The sequence below is a fragment of the Staurois parvus genome, unplaced genomic scaffold, assembly GCF_062004578.1.
Source record: "Staurois parvus isolate SC_StPar_1 unplaced genomic scaffold, SC_StPar_1.0 ptg000191l, whole genome shotgun sequence".
Lineage (NCBI taxonomy): Eukaryota > Metazoa > Chordata > Amphibia > Anura > Ranidae > Staurois > Staurois parvus.
Genome location: NW_028317987.1, coordinates 4,856,027 through 4,878,257, shown reverse-complemented (window position 1 = coordinate 4,878,257; position 22,231 = coordinate 4,856,027). Strand labels below are relative to the sequence as shown.

The 22,231-nt window shown below is 47.9% G+C and overlaps 2 protein-coding genes across 2 annotated transcripts in view; one reads left to right on the top strand and one right to left on the bottom strand.

Annotated features, from left to right (window-relative positions):
* Positions 1-18,809, bottom strand: part of LOC149461906 (uncharacterized) — a 101,833-nt gene extending 83,024 nt beyond the window's left edge. The window contains exons 1-2 of the mRNA XM_089677744.1: positions 18,776-18,809; positions 15,212-16,019 (exon numbers count right to left, since the gene is read on the bottom strand). Coding sequence (XP_089533870.1) covers positions 15,212-16,019; positions 18,776-18,809 — 842 coding nt within the window. The remainder of the gene's footprint in view (positions 1-15,211; positions 16,020-18,775) is intronic.
* LOC149461907 (uncharacterized) lies at positions 3,611-6,516 on the top strand. The gene has a single exon (XM_089677664.1). It carries the CDS (start codon positions 3,909-3,911, stop codon positions 5,286-5,288), a length of 1,380 nt encoding a protein of 459 aa, XP_089533790.1. The 5' UTR covers positions 3,611-3,908; the 3' UTR covers positions 5,289-6,516.
* Positions 18,810-22,231: the final 3,422 nt, after the last annotated feature.

Genomic DNA, 22,231 nt, shown 5'->3' with positions numbered 1-22,231 from the left:
CTCCTTCCTCTCTTCCTTGGGACTGCCATCTGATCTGTCTCCTTCCTCTTCCTCGGGACTGCCATCTGATCTGTCTGCTTCCTCTCTTCCTCGGGACAACCATCTGATCTGTCTCCTTCCTCTCTTTCTTGGGACCGCCATCTGATCTGTCTCCTTCCTTGGGACCACCATCTGATCTGTCTCCTTCCTCTCTTCCTTGGGACCGCCATCTGATCTGTCTCCTTCCTCTCTTCCTCAGGACCGCCATCTGATCTGTCTCCTTCCTCGGGACCACCATCTGATCTGTCTCTTTCCTCTCTTCCTCAGGACCGCCATCTGATCTGTCTTCTTCCTCGGGACCACCATCTGATCTGTCTCTTTCCTCTCTTCCTCAGGACCGCCATCTGATCTGTCTTCTTCCTCGGGACCGCCGTCTGTTCTGTCTCCTTCCTCTCTTTCTAGGGACTGCCATCTGATCTGTCTTCTTCCTCTCTTCCTCAGGACTGCCATCTGATCTGTCTCCTTCCTCTTCCTTGGGACCGCCATCTGATCTGTCTCCTTCCTCTCTTCCTTGGGATTGCCATCTGATCTGTCTTCTTCCTCTCTTCCTCGGGGCCACCATCTGATCTGTCTCCTTCCTTCCTTGGGACTGCCATCTGATCTGTCTGCTTCCTTTCTTCCTCGGGACTGCCATCTGATCTGTCTGCTTCCTCTCTTCCTCGGGACTGCCATCTGATCTGTCTCCTTCCTCTCTTCCTCGGGACTGCCATCTGATCTGTCTCCTTCCTCTCTTCCTTGGGACTGTGATCTGATCTGTCTCCTTCCTCTTCCTCGGGACTGCCATCTGATCTGTCTCTTTCCTCTCTTCCTCGGGACAGCCGTCTGTTCTGTCTCCTTCCTCTCTTTCTAAGGGCTGCCATCTGATCTGTCTTCTTCCTCTCTTCCTCAGGACTGCCATCTGATCTGTCTCCTTCCTCTTCCTCGGGACCGCCATCTGATCTGTCTCCTTCCTCTCCTCCTCGGGACTGCCGTCTGTTCTGTCTCCTTCCTTGGGACTGCCGTCTGTTCTATCTCCTTCCTCTCTTCCTAGGGACCGCCGTCTGTTCTGTCTCCTTCCTCTCTTTCTAGGGACTGCCATCTGATCTGTCTCCTTCCTCTTCCTCGGGTCTGCCATCTGATCTGTCTCCTTCCTCTCTTCCTTGGGACTGCCATCTGATCTGTCTCCTTCCTCTCTTCCTCGGGACTGCCATCTGATCTGTCTCCTTCCTCTCTTCCTCGGGACCACCATCTGATCTGTCTCCTTCCTCTCTTCCTTGGGACCGCCATCTGATCTGTCTCCTTCCTCTTCCTCGGGACCGCCATCTGATCTGTCTCCTTCCTCTCTTCCTCAGGACCGCCATCTGATCTGTCTCCTTCCTCGGGACCGCCATCTGATCTGTCTCTTTCCTCTCTTCCTCAGGACCGCCATCTGATCTGTCTTCTTCCTCGGGACCACCATCTGATCTGTCTCCTTCCTCTCTTCCTCGGGACCGCCGTCTGTTCTGTCTCCTTCCTCTCTTTCTAGGGACTGCCATCTGATCTGTCTTCTTCCTCTCTTCCTCAGGACTACCATCTGATCTGTCTCCTTCCTCTTCCTTGGGACCGCCATCTGATCTGTCTCCTTCCTCTCTTCCTCGGGACTGCCATCTGATCTGTCTCCTTCCTCTCTTCCTCGGGACTGCCATCTGATCTGTCTTCTTCCTCTCTTCCTCAGGACTGCCATCTGATCTGTCTCCTTCCTCTCTTCCTTGGGACCGCCATCTGATCTGTCTCCTTCCTCTCTTCCTCGGGACTGCCATCTGATCTGTCTCCTTCCTCTCTTCCTCGGGACTGCCATCTGATCTGTCTCCTTCCTCTCTTCCTCCTACAGCCTCCTCCTCCCATACTGTACTATCCGGACTCTGTATCTCCACTGCTTGTTCTATGGGAGGCTGTAGTGGTCTATCTGTTCTCAAAGATTTGAGGAAATCATCATCCTCTGTCTTTGGTAATGCTGGATATATTTGTGTAGAAGTTGGCGGGGCAGATGCTGGGGGTTAAAGAGTGGAGATTAAAATTCCTTGGCTCTGGAGAGTAACTAGACGCATATCTGATCCAGTGAATACCCGCAGATTTCATGTATTTAAAGTCACAACTTGGGCAAGTTGAAAACCAAGGAAAAGATGTCTTATCTCCTAAACACAGTCCCCTTATCATGTCCATATGAATCTTATCATTAGACCCATCTCTAGGAAAGGGACCACTGATTTTCATATCCAGGAACCATTCTGCAGTATTGTCTGTTAAAGGAACCACATAGTAATCGTCCCATGGTGATACTCTGATCACATATTCTTTACAGTTAGCCTAGACCATTCCGGATTCTCTTGTCTTTCTTTTTCTCAGCAATATCACTTAGCACTTTATGCGGAAGCCTTGGAATTTTTGGCAGAGATCCCTTACTTTGGATCTTTCCCATACTGGAAGAGGAAACAGCTGTTAGGCAAAGCAATAAATGATTACAATATCAGTACTTATTCCCTGAAGCGGAGAGGTTGTCATGTCAGCAAAGCCTTCTCCACAGTTCAGGAGTTTAACACCTAAAAGTACAAATCCTTGTAATAAACCTGTTCTGAAGAAACACAAATACTACATAGCAGTTCCATAACACACAGCAAATAGGCACTTCTACTTCTAAAATGGCAGAAATAACCGAGGACTCCTGTGAATTCACAATACATCTGCCGAGGCAATTTTCCCCAGAGGCTTCCAAAACCTCTGAATTTCCTTTGAGGATCCACCTCAAGGACTCTCCGTGAGATCCAACAATCTCACATGGAAACTTTGGCTGCTGTCCCGGGGTCTTTAAAGGGGATTTGATCCGGCAAAACTAAGACAAAATAGCTCAGCTTACCTGACCAGCCTCACCTTTAATCCCGACTTCTGACACCAGATTGCAAGGATTCAACCTATGTCTGTAGCCCTTTAAATGTCTTCGGTAATTTCTGCCCTCTGAGCTCAGGAGGAATAAAGCTCCGGACACCGAAATGTGCAAACTAAATCTCTGAACGTTTAATGCGTGCGAGCAGGTTTTACAAATGCAGAATGACCAACGAAGTATTGTAATGACCAATGAAATATTGTAATGACCAATGAAATATTGTAATGACCAATGATATATTGTAATGACCAACGATATATTGTAATGACCAACAAAATATTGTAATGACCAATGATATATTGTAATGACCAACGATAAATTGTAATGACCAATGATATATTGTAATGACCAATGATGTATTGTAATGACCAACGATATATTGTAATGACCAACGATATATTGTAATGACCGACGATGTATTGTAATGACCAACGATATATTGTAATGACCAGCGAAATATTGTAATGACCAGCGAAATATTGTAATGATCAACGAAATATTGTAATGACCAATTATATATTGTACTGACCAACGAAATATTGTACTGACCAACGAAATATTGTAATGACCAACGATATATTGTAATGATCAACGATATATTGTAATGACCAACGATATATTGTAACGACCAACTATATATTGCACTCTTATCAAGAAAGATAACTACCATATTTGACTAAAGACCCCCATATAAGGCAGTTCCATTTCTACAGAATGGAAACTGAATTCATGAAACAAACAGTTGTTACAAGTGACATATAAACACCAAACTAACTTGTTCACACATCTACAATGGAGGCATTAAACACAATGGATGCCAGTTTATAAGACATTTTTCCCTTACAGGGGGATTTGTACCATCCTGACATTTGGGGGGATCTGTCCTGTCCTGACATTTGGGGGGATTTGAACCAATCAGCTCCTGTCTAGTAATCCTCTTTGTCTTTGTATTTTAGTCCATGGCCGGGAGATGAGGAAAACCTCCGAGGATTGTCTCACTTTGTCTCCAGACTGGAAAGTAGAAGATGAGGACATCACCCAGTATAGTCCAGGAGAAAACCCGGCTCCCTCCAATGTCCATCCGGCACCACCCAGTGTAGATGGACCATCGGAGTTCTCGTATCCTGAGGAACCTCAGACTGTGCGGGACCGGGCCGGCCTTCCAACAGGGAAGAGGTTCTCCTGTACTGAGTGCGGGAAATGTTTCCATCATGAATACCGTCTTAAAATGCATATACGATCTCACACAGGAGAGAAGCCGTATTCCTGTCCTGAGTGCGGGAAATGTTTTTCAGTGAAGTCCAGTCTTTACAGACATCAGAGATCTCACACAGGGGAGAAGCTATCTTCCTATCCTGAGTGTGGAAAATGTTTTCCAGAGAAGTCCAGTCTGCACAAACATCAGAAATCTCTCAAGGGGGAGAAGCCATTTTCCTGTCCTGAGTGCGGGAAATGTTTTTCAGTGAAGTCTCATCTTTCCAGGCATCAGACATGTCACACAGGGGAGAAGCCGTATTCTTGTCCTGAGTGTGGGAAATGTTTTTCACAAAAGTCCAGTCTGCACAAACATCAGAGATCTCACACAGGGGAGAAGCCGTATTCTTGTCCTGAGTGTGGGAAATATTTTTCACAGAAGTCCAGTCTGCACAAACATCAGAGATCTCATACGGGGGAGAAGCCATTTTCCTGTCCTGATTGCGGGAAATGTTTTTCACTGAAGTCCCATCTTTCCAGGCATCAGACATCTCACATGGGGCAGAAGCCGTATTCTTGTCCTGAGTGCGGGAAATGTTTTTCATTGAAGTCCTATCTTTACAGACACCAAAAATTTCACACAGAGGAGAAGCCATATTCCTGTTCTGAGTGCGGGAAATGTTTTTCAGAGAAGTCCAGGCTGCAGAAGCATCAGAGATCTCACACGGGGGAAAAACCATATTCTTGTCCTGAGTGCGGGAAATGTTTTTCACAGAAGTCAAGTGTGCACAAACATCACAGATCTCACACGGGGGAGAAGCCGTATTCTTGTCCTGAGTGCGGGAAATGTTTTTCACAGAAGTCCGGTCTTCATAATCATCAGAGATCTCACACAGGGGAGAAGCCGTATTCTTGTCCTGAGTGCGGGAAATGTTTTTCACAGAAGTCAAGTCTTTACAGCCATCAGAGATCTCACATGGGGGAGAAACCGTATTCCTGTCCTGAGTGCGGAAAATGTTTTTCACAGAAGTCCAGTCTTCACACACATCAGAGATTGCACACGGGGGAGAAGCCATATTCCTGTCCTGAGTGCGGGAAATGTTTTTCACAGAAGTCCTATCTTTACACACATCAGAGATTGCACACAGGGAAGTAGTCACTTTTCTGTTCTGAGTGCGGGAAATGTTTTGTAAAACAAGCAGATCTTGTCATGCATCAAAGGTCTCACAAAAGGAAAAAGCTGTATTCCTGTCCTGAGTGCTGGAAATGTTTTTTTGAAAAGTCCAATCTTTACAAACATCAGAGATCTCACACGGGGGAGAAGCCTCTTTCCTATCCTGAGTGAGGGAAATGTTCCTCACTGAAGTCCTGTCTTCCTGTACATCAGGGGTCCCACACAACCCTGGAGGTGTATTAGTGCCTTGAGTGCGGGAAATGTCTTCTAGATGAATGTTGCTGGACATCCCAGCTCTCATGTGGGGAAGAAGCACACCCTGATATACACCTCAGATATACTCCATGGCTGATCTTCATCATGGAAGAAACAGTTCATAAAGAGATCAGAGGTCCCCAAAGACATGGATGAAGTGTGGGACCAGGTTGGCCTTTGATAGCAGGAGAAGAATAAAAATGGAGTCCTGACCTGTGATTGGCTGAGTACATTTTGTGGTGGGAGATTTCACAAACACTTGGAGGTCTATGGAGAACAATGTTGAACGGATGTGACCGGCATTCTCCAGCTGGGAGGAGTTTTGGCCTTATTTGATTTCTTATGATCATTGGCTCCATCTAGTGGCCATAATATCATATTGAGCCAGTTTTACTGATGGAGAGATTTCAGAAAAATCACCTCATTGTGGCCACTAGATGGAGCCGGTGATCATAGGAAATCACTGTGTTACTTAACATATGGCTGGATGTTGTCACAGCTGGAGGAATGATTGTCTCATTGGTCTAATGAATGTTCTATAAATAGAGCCTTGGTTTCCTTCATCAGACACGGCTCCATACTAATCCCTGAGGTCACACTCCCGCACCCTGAGGTCACACTCCCCCACCCTGAGGTCACACTCCCGCACTCTGAGGTCACACTCCCGCACTCTGAGGTCACACTCCCGCACTCTGAGGTCACACTCCCGCACCCTGAGGTCACACTCCCGCAACCTGAGGTCATACTCCCGCACTCTGAGGTCACACTCCCGCACCCTGAGGTCACACTCCCGCACTCTGAGACCCATAAAACTTTTCTTTGGTGGTATTTAATTATTGCTGGAATTTTTTTTTTTTTTGCTATATAAATGGAAATGTCAAAAAGATTTTTATAAAAAGTGTTTTCCTTATAAAATTTTGCAAATAAATAATCTTTCTTCATAAATCGGCCAAAATGTATTCAGATATCTTTTTATTAAAAAAAAATAACCAAAATTAGTTTATAACCAAAAGATATAATTAAAAAAAATTAAATTTTTTTTTTTTTATATTATTATGTTTTTTTATACCCATAAAGGTTGTAAAATCAATAATTTCTCCTTCTTTCCGGCTGCATTCCTGCAGCCATTGAGAAATACTGTGAGAGCTGTGATTGGTCTCAGCTTGTCACATGGTACAAGTCTGTTGTGAATAGCCCTGTACCATGTGACCTCGGTGATCATTCACAGATTTCACTGATAGTCAGCAATGATATCAGGAAGTGACATTCTAATTACTACTATTCATGTGATCACTTATTTTCAGTTCACTGGTCTTCCCAGTGAATGGCTGTGCGGGTAGGGGGGATGTCAGGACAAGTCTCATGATTAAAGGAGAGCAGACTGAGCTCCCAGCACAGTTAGAGAACTGACCACGCTGATCTCTCATGCCTAGTGTGGTCAGGTTTAATAGGAAATCAGAAGGACTGGCAGGATCACCGGGGATCTCACACAAAGGAAGCAATACAGAGAGAAGAGGAGACGTCTTCATACCAGGACATGGGACAGCCGGCACAGATCAGGAATAGGACATGTTGGAGGAACATATTCTTTGAAGGAGAAGTTCAGGCAAAGCTCTTTTGTCTGTACTTCTCCTGTGGATCAGAGGAGTGCAGTTCATTCTGAACTCCTGTGACCCGTTTTCAGGTGAAGCCCGCTGTCAGCTGACGTCACTCAGCCGGTCCAGTCTGGGGAAAGATCCCGACATCAGAGTCTTGACCAGCTGCACCCTCCCCCTCCACAGCCCAGTGAGTCTGGGGGGGGGCAGGGCAGAGAGCGGTGACTGACAGTCGTCACTCTCTGCTCAGAATGGCTGTGAGAACTCATGGTCAGCAATCACGTGATCGCTGAGTTCTCACACTTGGAGCCAGCGGGGGATGGGTGCAGCATCCACCTAGGGGCAAGGATGATTTTACAAAGTCAATAAATAAATGTCATACTTTTCTGGCCTTTAGATGGCGCTAAGTATCATAGAAATTAGAACCATCTTATTGCCAAATGTGGTATTCTCCATTTTATATCCATGGAAACCATTCACCCCGCCCAGCACAGAGCCTACTCCCTCTACTCCCCCCATCCCATTCACACAGAGGGAATGACAGGCACATTCACCGGGTGTATTGCTGTGCAATTGTTTTATGAACAGACTCCTAGATGATTACAGCTACTTATATAGGGCCATCAATTTACATATTTATTACCCATCAGTCCCCGCCCCCGAGGAGCCTACAGTCTAAGGTCCCTAACATTCATACATACACATACTAGGGGCCAATATAGACAGGAGCCAATTACCTTCCAGCATGTCTTTGGAGTGTGGGAGGAAACCGGAGTACCCAGAGGAAACCCACGCAGGCACAGGGAGAACATGCAAACTCCAGGCAGGTAGGTCAGTGTTCTGCATTCAAACCAATGATACTAGTGCTGCTAGGAGGAAGTGCTAACCACTGAGCCACTGTGCTGCAGAATATGTTTCTATAAAGGTGGGAAGTATGTAGCAGTGAATAGACCTCCCAGCAATGTTATTACCAGGCTGCAGCTAGGGGGAGCTCTAATGTGTACAGTGTGACCCCAGCAGAGGGATCCCATCTAGCCCACATTAACCCTCTCACTGCCAGAGCTGTTTCTGCATCATTTTGCACACATGGGAAAATGCAGATTTTGGTCCTGAAGATGAGATAAACCCCCAAACATCTATTAGCAGAGGCCCTGGAGAATAAAGTTTTGGTAATTTTGGGGGAATTCCGGATCATCATATACTAAGCAGGATTTGGATCCCGGTGGAGAACTTTCACCCCAAGAAAAAATGAGGGTGAGGTCAGCAGAGGAGCCCATAGTAAAGGAGGAAACTCTGAAATGTTTTCTTCAGAAGGTCGGAGTTTACTGGACAAGTGAATGTAAAATACACCATCAACGCGTTTCATGGCTTCAAAGTGTCACTTCATCAGGACAGGTGTAAGAAGACGATATAAAAATAGGGAATGAAGTAACAGTCCAGTATATGGTATTATAAAGACCCGAGTCACATACAATTCATGGACAGGACTGAGATTTATAGCATTCAGGATTTGTATGATGTTAGACAAGGTGAAGAGATATATGGAGAGGATGATCAATACATGGAGAAATCAATCTATTCTATCATAGAAGGGAATCAATAGATCAATCAATGACATCAACCAATCAATAAGATCCATTTCATGGGATAGATTTATCATTTTGTGCACTGGTTATGTTGGAGGATCAAACCGTGATCACTGGATATTGGAAACATTCCTATTGATCTGATGATTGCTGCCATGGATTCCTGATTGATTATTGCTGGGAATAAAGTCCAATAAACACGCAGATTTGATGGGATTATTGATAGAAAAATCTCTTCATATTCCATGGAATAAATATGTGTAGAATAGTTTGGATTTGATGGAATAAATCTCTATAAAAAGACTTTGTGGGGTTTGTTGGTTCTTTTCTATTCCTCTCTAGGTCTGGATTTCAGGAAGAAGAAACAATTCCTCCAATTTCTAGTGGATGGTGAGGAGGGGAGAGATTTGGGGGAGTTTTGTACATACAGGAGGTAATAGAGAGAATCCGGCTAGTAATTGATGAGAGGAGATTTCACTGGAGAGTCCCATTGGTGAGAATTCAGGGCTGGGGGCACTGCTGGGGCCTGGAGTGTTCTGATTGGACCACCAGTACATGTGTTGTATTAATCTGGGGGTGTGCACTGCTGGGGCCTGGAGGGTTCTGATTGGCCCACCAGTACACGTGTAATATTAATCTGGGGGTGTGCACTGCTGGGGCCTGGAGGGTTCTGATTGGCCCACCAGTACACGTGTAATATTAATCTGGGGGTGTGCACTGCTGGGGCCTGGAGGGTTCTGATTGGACCACCAGTACACGTGTTGTATTAATCTGGGGGTGTGCACTGCTGGGGCCTGGAGGGTTCTGATTGGACCACCAGTACATGTGTTGTATTAATCTGGGGGTGTGCACTGCTGGGGCCTGGAGGGTTCTGATTGGACCACCAGTACACGTGTTGTATTAATTGGGTGGTGTGTGTTTTATCATTGGAATGATTCTGGAAAGATGACCTCCAGATGTACACATGGGGGGTGTCCCGGGGGGGTTACAATGTAGAGGGTGGAGAGAGAATACTGTACAGTGTGTAATAATATATTTGGAAAGCTGCCCCTATATACGATGGTGTGAAATCTAGTTGCAGAGCGCCCCCTACATACAATGGTGTCATAGGGAGTCCTCTTCCTGATCCTGTTCTGGTGACACCCCAAATCTCAGGATTTTATATCACTTTCAGTAATAATTGTAAACAGGACAAATAGAGAGGCTGAATCTCCCTAAAGGAGGCCGAGGCAGCAATAGAAACCAACAGGAGGTCTCATCCCTCTCCACTCTCCAGAAAATCAATGCCTTTAGTTCTTCTGTAAAACAACCCAGTGAAGGGATGGGGGGAGGAAATATGTTTGTCTTTTCCAGAAGGTTGGATGCAGAATACTTTCATGTCCAGCATACTAAATGGGTCCAATACTGGGATCATCTGAGAAAATGTGTTCTGTATTCCTGGGAGGGAGGCACCTATGGGTTGGTGTTTGTAGAAAATGAACACAGTGAGGACAATGGCAAGTGCTGAATGGTAGAGGTGACTGCATGGAGTCTGTAGTGCCAGAAACTTACTCAAATGTATTCCCCTCCCATCCTCTCCATGGTCCTTCCCCACCCCATCCTTTATAGGCTCCTTTCCCTCCCAAAACTCTCTAGGCTCAATTGCCTACAATTTCTCTAGGTTCCCTTCACTCTCCATCCTCTCTAGGCTCCTTCCCTTCCCATCCTCTCTAGGCTTCTTCCCTTCTCATCCTCTCTTGGCTCCTTCCCCTCCACATCCTCTCTAGGCTCCTTCCCCTCCCCATCCTCTTTAGACTCCTTCTCCATCCCATCCTCTGCAGGCTCCTTCCACTCCCCATCCTCTCTAGGCTCCTTCCCCTCCCCATCCTCTATAGGCTTCTTCCACTCCTCATCCTCATTAGGCTCATTCCCCTCTCCATGCTGTCTAGGCTTCTTCCCCATGCCATCGTCTATAGGCTCCTCCTTCCCATCCTCTTTATAGGCTCCTCCTTCCAATCCTCTATAGGCTCCTCCTTCCCATCCTCTATAGGCTCCTCCTTCCCATCCTCTCTAGGCTCCTTCCCCTCCCCATCCTCTCTAGGCTCCATTCCCTCCCAATCATTTCTAGGTTCCTTCCCCTCCTCATCTTATCTAGGCTCCTTCTCCTCCCCATCCTCTCTAACCTCCCTAGCAGTCTGATTATTTCAGATTTTTGGTGCTGAAAGCGGTACATTATTTTACATGAAAATGTGTAGTTTTTTTATTGTAGGCTGTAATTTTTAGGAATAACTCACTGAAATCCGAACAAGAGTCTAGTAAACATCCCGGGAGGATAAAACTTGAAACACAAAATAATAAATTATAATTTAATAAATTCTCATAAAAAATAATAATATAATAATAATAAATTTCATTCAATAATATAATCAAACCAAAAACACTGATATTGGAAATATGGCACCAAGTTCGCACATCGCTGAGCTCAGTCGCAGAATCGTTTTCAGTGTCTGATGACGAATTTCCCCCACAAATCATTATCACTCAATTCTGCAAGTGGTTCTGATTTACTATCGCTGTTCTCTAGCCGGTCTAAAACCGCGTCTGACCTAAAGGGACGCTTTTTGGACGCCATGGACGTTTCTGTTTCCAGGCAGAAAGAACAGTCAAAATGCAGGCAGGGCACCGGACAAAGCACTCGGGACAAAATATATGTGAAATGGTTTGATACAGGAATGTTATACTATGTAATATTTGTTTGCAAAAAAATGACTTTTTTCAAATTTGCTGCCGGGTCCGGCACCCGTACGTCCCGAAGCCGGAAGCCGGTATCGGCCGGAGGAGATGGCCGGGGATGCTACAGGGGACACATCGTGGGAGTGAAGGACAAGGTAAGTACTGCAGGGATTCCCTGAGCAGCGCCGCATGGTTATCCGGAGAGTAGCTCAGGGTTACCTCTCTTGGTACTGAAATTTTACCCCGAGCTACACTCAGGAATACCGCTGGGGAGGCTAGGCTTCTTTCACTCCTCATCCTCGTTAGGCTCCTTCCCCTCCCCATCCTTTCTAGGTTTCTTCCCCATCCTCTATACTTTCCTTCCCTTCCTTTTCCACCCTTCTCTCCAATTCTCCTTAGGTTTCTACCCCCCTCCCATTCTCTCTAGTCTCCTTCCCCTCCCATCCTCTCTAGGCTCCTTGCCCTCCCATCCTCTCTAGGCTCCTTCTCCTCCCCATTCTCTCTAGGCTCCTTCTCCTCCCCATTCTCTCTAGGCTCTTTCTCCTTTCTAATCCTCTTTTGGCTCCATCCCCTCCCTATCCTCTCTAGGTTCCCTTCCCTCTCCATCCTCTCTAGGCTCCCTTCCCTCTCTAGGCTCCTTCTCCTCCTTGTCATCTCTAGGGTCCTTCTCCTCCTTATCCTTTCTAGGCTTCTTCACCTCTCCATCCTTTCTAGGCTTTTTCACCTCCCCATCCTCTCTAGGCTCCTTCTGCTCCTCATCCTCTCTTGGCTCCATCCCTTCCCCATCCTCTCTAGGCTCCCTTCCCTCTCTAGGCTACTTCTCCTCCTCCTCATCATCTCTAGGCTCCTTCTCATCCTTTCTAGGCTTCTTCACCTCCCCATCCTCTCTAGGCTCCTTCCCCTCCCCATCCTCTCTAGGCTTCTTCACCTCCCCATCCTCTCCAGGCTCCTTCTGCTCTCCATCTTCTCTTGGCTCCTTCTCCTTCCCATCCAAGTGCTGTTTGCTAATACATTGTCTTCCCGCTGCATAGTGGAAGTATAGAGGTATGCCGTGTAGTCATCCGTGGATAATTAGGTCTGCAAAGAGGTCTAGTGTGTCCAGTGTGGTGTGGGCTGAAGAAGCTCATGTGACGAAACATGTTGACATCACAGCATCATGACGCCCGTGTCCCCGGCATCCAGGCCTCTCCACGCAGCCTCATCACCTGGCCACACCGCTCTGGACACACTAGACCTCTTTGCAGACCTCCTCATCCACAGATGATTACACGGCATGCCTCTACACTTCCACTATGCAGCGGGAGGACAATGCATTAGCAAACGGCACTTGGATGGGTGAGCGGACTCTGCTTTTTGGACTAAGGCACTAATACACTGGGGGAGTCCCCATTCATGGAAATTGCTTGGCTGAGCTCCACCTGTCTGATGTCCTTGTTCCTATCGCTGGCACACAGGGCTCTATCAGTCTCATATTTCTGCTCACCCACTGCCTACTGCACTATCTATCCTGTCATTATAACCCGCCATCCATATACTGGCAACACTGCTATTACCACAATTATCCGTGGATTACCCCCTATGGGATCTATATGGGTCTGCCATGTATGTATATGACCTCACTGAGGATTGAGGGACTCTCCTGTGCTGAAAGTGAATGGTGACCGCTGCCTCCTTTGACTCTACAAGTGCCCCGTTCCGTCATCTCTTTACATCCATCTACTGGCTGTCTTTGTGCCAAGTGTGAGATAGCAGCGTGTGGCTTTATCTGATATCTCAGTGACTATCATCTACATATGAGGATACCTGAGGATTGTCCTCCATGACACCACAAGGGTCTATTATACATGTATGTGACCCCCATGAGGACTGATCGGGTCTGCCTCTACTATCAAGGAGCTTGATTCTGCCCGTCCCTTCATCACCTTCCATTGACTACAATGTCCACATTATCTATCCATTCTATTCTATTTCATGTTGTGTCAGTAATAAAAGTCACGGAGGGTTGGGAACCCTGCAAGGGGGGCAGAGATATGTGACTGCCTAGTCCAGCCTTTCTCAGCCAGGGTTCCTCCAAAGGGTTCTAGGGCTTCCTTGTCACTTCATTGGGCTGTATATGGAAGTGTCACCGACCAGCCGTTTCTGGATACACAGCTTTGTCATCATTGCACACACACAGGATTTTGTTTTCATTCAATACATTTTTTATTATAATTTCACTTTCAACAGGATTGCAAAAAAAAAAATCAGGAAATAGTAAAGGCAGAAATCCGATTGGTCAGGAAGATCCCTTGTCTGGAATGTGGGGGCGGAGTCATTATTATTGGTGTACATTACAATAACATTGCTGGGAGGTCTCTTCATTTCTCTGCTCCATACTTCCCGTCTTTATAGAAACGTCTCCTGACATTTGGGGGTCTATTCATAGAATGTGCAGAACCATTCACCTGGTGAAAGTGCATGTCCATTCCTTAGCAGATCCGGAGAGGTAAGTGTGCATGGATGGGGTGTAGGTCAGTCCTTACCCTAGATGAAATCTCTCATACAGACACAATGGGACTCATGGGACTTTATAAAGAGGAACTCCAGAAAAACATATCAATAAAGATCTTCCAATGTTTTCTTCCCAATCAGCGTAGAAATCATAAAACCCTCCCAGCAGGTGTACAAGGCCATGAAATCTCTCACAAAGTCCATCAATGGACAATTCCTGGACAACAATCACCGTGGGACAGAATTCTGAGCACCATAAGGAGGATCCAGCAGCGTCATCCATCTCCACGCGTTTCGTGGTGCAGCGCTCACTTCTTCAGGAGAAATGATTCCTGCTGATCAGAGTATACACCAATAATAAAACAAATGGCGGCAGGACCATCACTGGCTGGATGGAAAGTGGAGCAGGAAAGTGGCGTCAGGTAAGTCTTCCCAGGAGTTCTGTGCTGGGCCAGCTCCCTTGTTTATGGTGGCCGATGGACATGCTGGTGCTCGGGTCTATGACACTTCCTGCCTACCATGGTAATCCAGCCCCCCTCTGTGTTCTCACTGGATGCCCCCGGGTCTGCCCCTCCCCCCATTTATACGCAGATTGCACAGAACACATTGGAAGATTTGATTGATGTGATTTTCTGGCGTTCCTCTTTATAAAGTCACATTACCATTCTGTCTGTATGAGAGATTTTATCTCCTGTCCATTCCTTCTCTGTGAATGGGGCTAAAACACCGATGTCATTAGGAGATTTGCTGAGCCGGGGGAATGTTTTCCATCATTACAGAACATTTCACACTCCATTTATATTCTTCTCCTGATATCAATGACCAACCCGGTCCCACACTTCATCCATGTCTTTGGGGACCTCTGATCTCCTTATGGACTGTTTCTTCCATGATGAAGATCAGCCATGGAGTATATCTGAGGTGTATATCAGGGTGTGCTTCTTCCCCACATGAGAGCTGGGATGTCCAGCAACATTCATCTAGAAGACATTTCCCGCACTCAAGGTACTAATACACCTCTAGGGTTGTGTGGGACCCCTGATATACAGGAAGACAGGACTTCAGTGAGGAACATTTCCCTCACTCAGGACAGGAAAGTTGCTTTTACCCCGTGTGAGATCTCTGATGGATGGAAAGATTGGACTTCTGTGAAAAACATTTTCCGCACTCAGGACAAGGATATGGCTTTTCCCCTGTGTGAGATCTCTGATGTATGTAAAGATTAGACATATGTGAAAAACATTTCCCGCACTCAAGACAGGAATACGGCTTCTCTCCCGTGTGAGATCTCTGATGTTTGTAAAGGTTGTACTTCACTGAAAAACATTTCCCGCACTCAGGACAGCAATATGGCTTCTTACCCGTGTGAGATCGCTGATGTATGCAAAGACTGGACTTCCATGAAAAACGCTTCCCACACTCATGACAAGAATATGGCTTCTCCCCCGTATGAGATCTCTGATGTGAAACAAGCTCTGATTTTTGAAAAAAACTTTTCCCACAATCAGAACAGGAAAATGGCTTCTCCCCTGTGTGCAGTCTTTGATGTGTGCTAAGGTGAACCTTCTGTGAAAATGTTTTCCCGCACTCAGGACAGGAATATGGTTTCTCAGCTGTGTGAAGCCTCTGATGTTTTTTAAGATTAAACTTTTTTGAAAAACATTTCCCGCACTCAATACAGGAATACGGCTTCTCCCCCGTGTGAGATCTCTGATGTGTGTAAAGATTGGACTTCACTGAAAAACATTTCCCGCACTCAGGACAGGAATACGGCTTCTCTCTTGTGTGAGATCTTTGATGCTTATTAAGATAGGATTTACAACGGAAACATTTCCCGCACTCAGTACAGGAGAAGCTCTTCCCTGTTGGAAGGCCGGCCCGGTCCCACACAGTCTGAGGTTCCTCAGGATACGAGGAATCCGATGGTCCAGCTACACTGGGTGGTGCCGGATGGACATTGGAGGGAGCCGGGTTTTCTCCTGGACTATACTGTGTGATGTCCTCATCTTCTACTTTCCAGTCTGGAGACAAAGTGAGACAATCCTCGGAGGTTTTCCTCATCTCCTGGCCATGGACTAAAATACAAAGACAAACAGGATTACTAGACAGGAGCTGATTGGTTCCCCCAAACCAGGACTCCGCCCACATCAGGCAGCTTGGTCTCTGAGGAGCTTACAATTCCACCCTCAAGGGAACTAGGAAATGGCTCCTCTGATCTCCTACCAGGTCATTTCTTTATTCATGGACCTTAGTCAGAGAGTGAGGAAACAACCAGAACTGTCTTTTATAGGAGGGACAGTGATGAGGGGATTATAGGACGAGGGTCCCCACCCCCTCTATCACTCATCACCATCTTCCCAACACAAGAAGTACTGCACTTCCTTATTTAGTCCATGATTTAGTCATGAAGAACAGCGGGGCTGAGCCCCACCAGAGGTCAGAGAGTGAGGATGGGGGGAGAACAACCAAGATGAAGACTGGACTGATCCTGAAGACCGCAATCATTGGGGTATTGACTCCTCCCTCATTATCACTTTCTGTTTAAGGGTCCAAAGTTGGAGGATGTTATCACATTATTATCACCATGTAAAAGTCTGTGCTCCAATCACATCATCCGATATAAAATGTCCAGCTGGTAGGATATGAGTGTAACAAAAGAGAATCAATATTATGTGTATATATAGCAGTGGGGGGAGGGGGGAGAGCAGAAGTCAGGAGTATGTAATGTACAACATAGAGTATATAGTGCAGGGGTCAGGAGTATGTAATGTACAACATAGAGTATATAGTGCAGGGGTCAGGAGTATGTAATGTACAACAGAGTATATAGTGCAGGGGTCAGGAGGATGTAATGTACAACACAGAGTATATAGTGCAGGGGTCAGGAGTATGTAATGTACAACATAGAGTATATAGTGAAGAGGTCAGGAGTATGTAATGTACAACATAGAGTATATAGGGCAGGGGTCAGGAGGATGTAATGTACAACATAGAGTATATAGTGCAGGGGTCAGGAGTATGTAATGTACAACATAGAGTATATAGTGCAGGGGTCAGGAGGATGTAATGTACAACATAGAGTATATAGTGCAGGGGTCAGGAGTATGTAATGTACAACATAGAGTATATAGTGCAGGGGTCAGGAGTATATAATGTACAACATAGAGTATATAGTGCAGGGGTCAGGAGTATGTAATGTACAACATAGAGTATATAGTGCAGGGGCCAGGAGTATGTAATGTACAATATAAATTATACAGTGTAAGGGTCAGGACTCATAATATTGGTATTCAGTAATCAGTGGAAGATGAAATGTTTACTGTAGACAAGTTGCAGAGATCCCACACCGCTGCCTCCCATCTCCTGAGACTGCACTCAGTGACTTGGGTCTGAGACTATCCCTCCACCCGGCACAGCCAGACCACAGAGCAAGGAAACCTGGGAGAAATATTCTGTCAGAGATATAACTAGATCTGGGCAAGGGGAAGGACACCCAAGACACACACCCCAGGTGCCTAGGTCTAGTATTGCTTGTGCTGAAAAACATTTTTCTGCCAACTGATCCCCAGAATCCCCATAAATCCAGTCTAGATACATAAATTGTGTCTGCAGCACAGAGAAGGAAGATTATCCGAGAGAAATCCAGGAATACAGGACGGGGAACACAGCTCAGGAAAGTGACCAGTGGATTACAGGCTGATATCACCCAGTCCCCACCCTACTCTGGTGTCAAGGTCCTACCTTTTCCCAGAGGTTATATTACTCCATGTGCTGGCATCCATCTTGGATTTCTGCTGAGCATGATGGGAATCTTTTATGCCTTCAGGTCTCTGAGGTCCATCCCCCAGAGGGGTGTGGCTGAGTACATATAAGCCTGTGATCCGCACATGCTCTTTGCACTTGTGTCTTGTGTCTTTGTCTTGCTATAGCTCTGTGTATACTCTCGTGACTCTTCTGGTATCTGACTCGGCTTGTGACTAAGACCATTCTCTGTGTTTTCCTTCGATCTGACCTTCCGTTGCTGAACCCGGCCCGTGACCTGTAATTCTCTGTCTACTGTTCTGTACCGTTTTGTCCCGTTGTTGTCGACTGCCTGACTACACGCCATTGGCGGCGGCCATTACTGCAGCCGGGGTGTCTCGGGGGCCGCGACCTGGTTCCTGGGTGCGTCAAGTCCATCCCCACCATCAGGGACCCTGGTGAAGGGCAGCCTGGGACTTAGACTCCGCGCCCTGAGGGACTTCGGTCTGTTGGTGGTGGTTGTCATCAGTCAGTGCGTTACCCTGCCACTAGGCCTACCTGTCCATTCCACAGTCCTGCCCTGACATTACACAAGTGCCATGAATCCTGACGGTGCAGGTACGCCTTCGCTTCCAATGTTGGTCGCCAGACTGGATCAACAGGATCTCCTGTTGGATCAGTTCGCTCAGGCGTTGCAAACTCTGCTTGCACGCACCGCGCACCTTACTCCTGGTGCTATTAGGCCGGTTGTCACTCCGGTGGTCGCTCCCGCTGCTGTTCCGCTTGTTGCGCCTACCGCCACGGCTGCTGCGGCACCCACGGCGCCCAGAGGTATGACTGGTTCAGCCCCTCTTCCACAGCGCTTTGGGGGTGAGCCGAGTCGGTGTCGTGAGTTCCTCAACCAGGTGGGGATTTACTTCGAATTAATACCCCACGCTTTTCCGACTGAGAGGTCAAAGGTGGGTTTCCTAATATCGCTACTCTCAGACAAGGCCTTGGCCTGGGCAAATCCCTTATGGAAGATGAACGACCCATGTGATTCATGAGTTTTCCGGTTTTGTCGATGCCTTCCGTAGGGTATTCGACGTACCGGCTCGCTCCACCTCGGCCGCCAAGCTGCTCATGTCTATGCATCAGGGTTCACGGACCGTTGCCAAGTACGCCATAGAGTTTCGTACCCTGGCGGCAGAGGTGGGTTGGAACAATGAGGCTCTGGTGGCTGCGTTTTCTCAGGGTCTTTCTGATGCATTGAAGGATGAGATCGCAGCCAAGGAATTGCCTGTGGAGCTGGAAGCACTAATTTCCTTCCTGACCCTGATTGATACCAGGCTCAGGGAGAGGCCTTCACTCAAGGAACGCCTGCGGAGGCCTTCCAATCGACTGGCACCTGCGTTTTCTGTCCCACCCGTTCCTCCCTCTCCTCCCACACCTCCTGGGGATAGATTGTCTGGTGGTGAGCCCATGCAGCTGGGGTTTGCTCGCCTTTCCGATGGAGAGCGGGCCGCTCGGCGTCAGGAGGGTCGCTGCCTGTACTGTGGCCTTGGTGGGCACTTTCGGCAGTCCTTTCCGGTCCGTCCGGGAAACGCTCGCACCTGAGATCCTGTCGGGGACAGATCTTGGGTGGAGTCTCCTCGTCCCCGGCGTTCCGCAGAGATAAACCACTGATCACCGTTGTCCTCTCTTGGGCGGAGGGCTCGGTGACGGCCCAGGCGTTGGTAGATTCTGGGGCCGGCGGGTTGTTTATGGACAGCTCGTTTGCTGCCCAGCACTCCATTCCTCTACAGGCTCGAGTTACCCCATTGGTTCTGGAAGCAATAGATGGCAGGCCCCTGCAACCGCCGCAGGTTACCCACGAGACCATGCCAGTTGAAGTAGCGATTGGGGCTGTTCACAGGGAGTTGGCCTGTTTCCAGGTGATTTCTCCTCCGCACTATTCGGTGGTTTTGGGGTATCCCTGGCTCCAGACACACAATCCAACCTTTAATTGGCGAACGGCCGAGATTCTCTCATGGTCTCCACAGTGTGGGGCTGGGTGCATCCGTGGGCCGGTTAAGGTGTTGTGTGCCTCCTCGGACTCTGCGTTGCCCACCGATTATGGGGAGTACGAGGACGTGTTTGATAAGGTATGCGCTGGTGCCTTACCTCCTCATCGTCCTTATGACTGCGCCATATCCTTGCAACCCGGTGCCACTCCTCCGCGTGGCAGGGTGTATCCTCTCTCAGTTGCGGAGAATAAGGCCATGGAGGAGTACAGTGCGGATGCGCTTTCCCGGGGGCACATTCGTAAGTCTACTTCCCCAGCAGGAGAAGAAAGGTGGTGAATTGAGGCCTTGCATCGATTATAGGGGTCTCAATCGAATCACCACTAAGAATGCCTACCCGATTCCCTTGATTACTGAGTTGTTCGACCACCTTAAGGGGGCAACAGTCTTTACCAAACTTGACCTTAGGGCGGCGTACAACCTCGTACGGATCAAACAGGGGGATGAGTGGAAGACCGCGTTTAACACCAGAACCGGTCACTACGAATACCTGGTGATGCCCTTCGGGTTGTGTAACGCGCCCGCAGTTTTTCAGGAATTCATAAATGATGTCCTTCGTGACTTGTTGCAGCAGTGCGTGGTAGTTTACTTGGATGACATCCTGGTTTACTCTGCCTCCATGGAGTCCCATATCCAGGATGTCAAGCAGGTGCTGCAACGATTACGTGAGAACAAACTTTTTTGTAAACTTGAGAAGTGCGAATTCCATCGATCCCAAGTTGCCTTTTTGGGCTACATCATTTCTGCGGAGGGATTCTCCATGGACCCTCAGAAGGTTGCGGCGGTTCTGCAGTGACCTCGTCCCAATGGTCTTCGGTCCATTCAGCGCTTTTTGGGTTTCGCCAACTACTATCGGAAGTTCATCAGGAACATCTCCACGCTGGCAAAGCCTCTCTCAGACCTAACCAAGAAGGGGAGTAACCCTCACGAGTGGCCATCAGAGGCCATCGTAGCTTTTGAGGCTCTGAAATCCACCTTCGCTTCGGCTCCGATACTGTCTCATCCCAATCCTGGATTGCCCTTTGTCCTTGAGGTTGATGCATCCGAGACGGGAGTAGGCGCTCTCCTGTCTCAACATTGGTCGCCCGATGGACCCCTACTTCCCTGTGGGTTCTACTCCAGGAAGCTTTCCTCTGCAAAGTGCAACTACCAGATTGGAGATAGGGAGTTGTTGGCAATCATTCTGGCTCTCAAGGAATGGAGGCACCTGCTCGAGGGCTCCGCGGTTCCGGTCCTCATTCTTACCGATCATAAGAACCTGACTTATCTTTCGGAGGCCAAAAGATTGACACCCCGTCAGGCCAGATGGGCCTTGTTCTTGTCACGGTTCAACTATGTGGTCTCCTATTTGCCTGGTTCCAAGAATGTCAGGGCTGATGCATTATCACGGCAATACTCTGAGTTGTCCAGGGAGGACTCTGAGCCAACCTCGTTCATACCTCCGGATCAGATCCTGGCTGCCATTCGCACCAGTCTGACTTCTCCCCTTGGGGAGCAGATTTTGGCGGCTCAAACTGATGCTCCTCCCGAGAGACCGGAGGGTAGATGTTTTGTACCCGAGGGGTTGAGCACCCGTCTGCTGCGTACCTACCATAACTCCAAAACTGCCGGGCATCCGGGGAGGAACCAGTTGTCTTGGGTTGTCTCTTGGTTGTTCTGGTGGCCAACTCTCCGTGCCGACATCGCCTCTTATGTAGCGGCATGTTCGATCTGTGCCCAGAATAAATCTCCACGGCATCTTCCAATGGGTCTTCTGCAACCCATTCCCAATGGGGAGCGTCCTTGGTCACACCTGGGCATGGACTTTATTGTAGACCTCCCTGTGTCTCAGGGTCATACGGTCATTCTCATGGTCATCGATCGTTTTTCCAAAATGTGCCATTGTATTCCACTCAGGAGATTACCAACAGCGCAAGAACTGGCCACGGTCTTTTCCAGGGAGATTTGTCGCGGACCGCAGGAGTCAGTTTGTGTCCAGATTGTCTCGGACCGCAGGAGTCAGTTTGTGTCCAGATTCTGGCGCGCCTTCTGCTCCCAGTTGGGTATTAGTCTCTCCTTTTCTTCAGCCTACCACCCGCAGTCCAATGGGGCTGCGGAGCGTTCCAATCAGGCATTAGAACAATTCCTTTGATGTTATATCTTGGACCATGAGGACGATTGGGCCAATCTCCTGCCTTGGGCAGAGTTTGCCAGGAACTCGGCGATCAACTCCTCCTCCGGGATGTCTCCCTTCATGGCCAACTATGGGTACCAACCCGCGGTATTACCTGAGAGGTTCTCACCACAGGACATTCCGGATGTGGAGAACCATCTTCATGGGGGCAGATCCAGAGGGCCTTGAGGGACTCGGCTCAGCGTCAGAAGTTCCAGGCTGATCGCAGACGGTTGCCCGCTCCTTCATACCAGGTCGGCGATCGGGTGTGGTTTTCTACTCGTAACCTCAATCTTCGGGTGCCCGCACCGAAACTAGCTCCCCATTTTGTTGGTCCTTTTCGCATTCTCCG

Bases quoted from the DNA above. Each gene is read 5' to 3' on its own strand.
- LOC149461907 (XM_089677664.1), top strand. From the start codon at position 3,909: ATGAGGAAAACCTCCGAGGATTGTCTCACTTTGTCTCCAGACTGGAAA.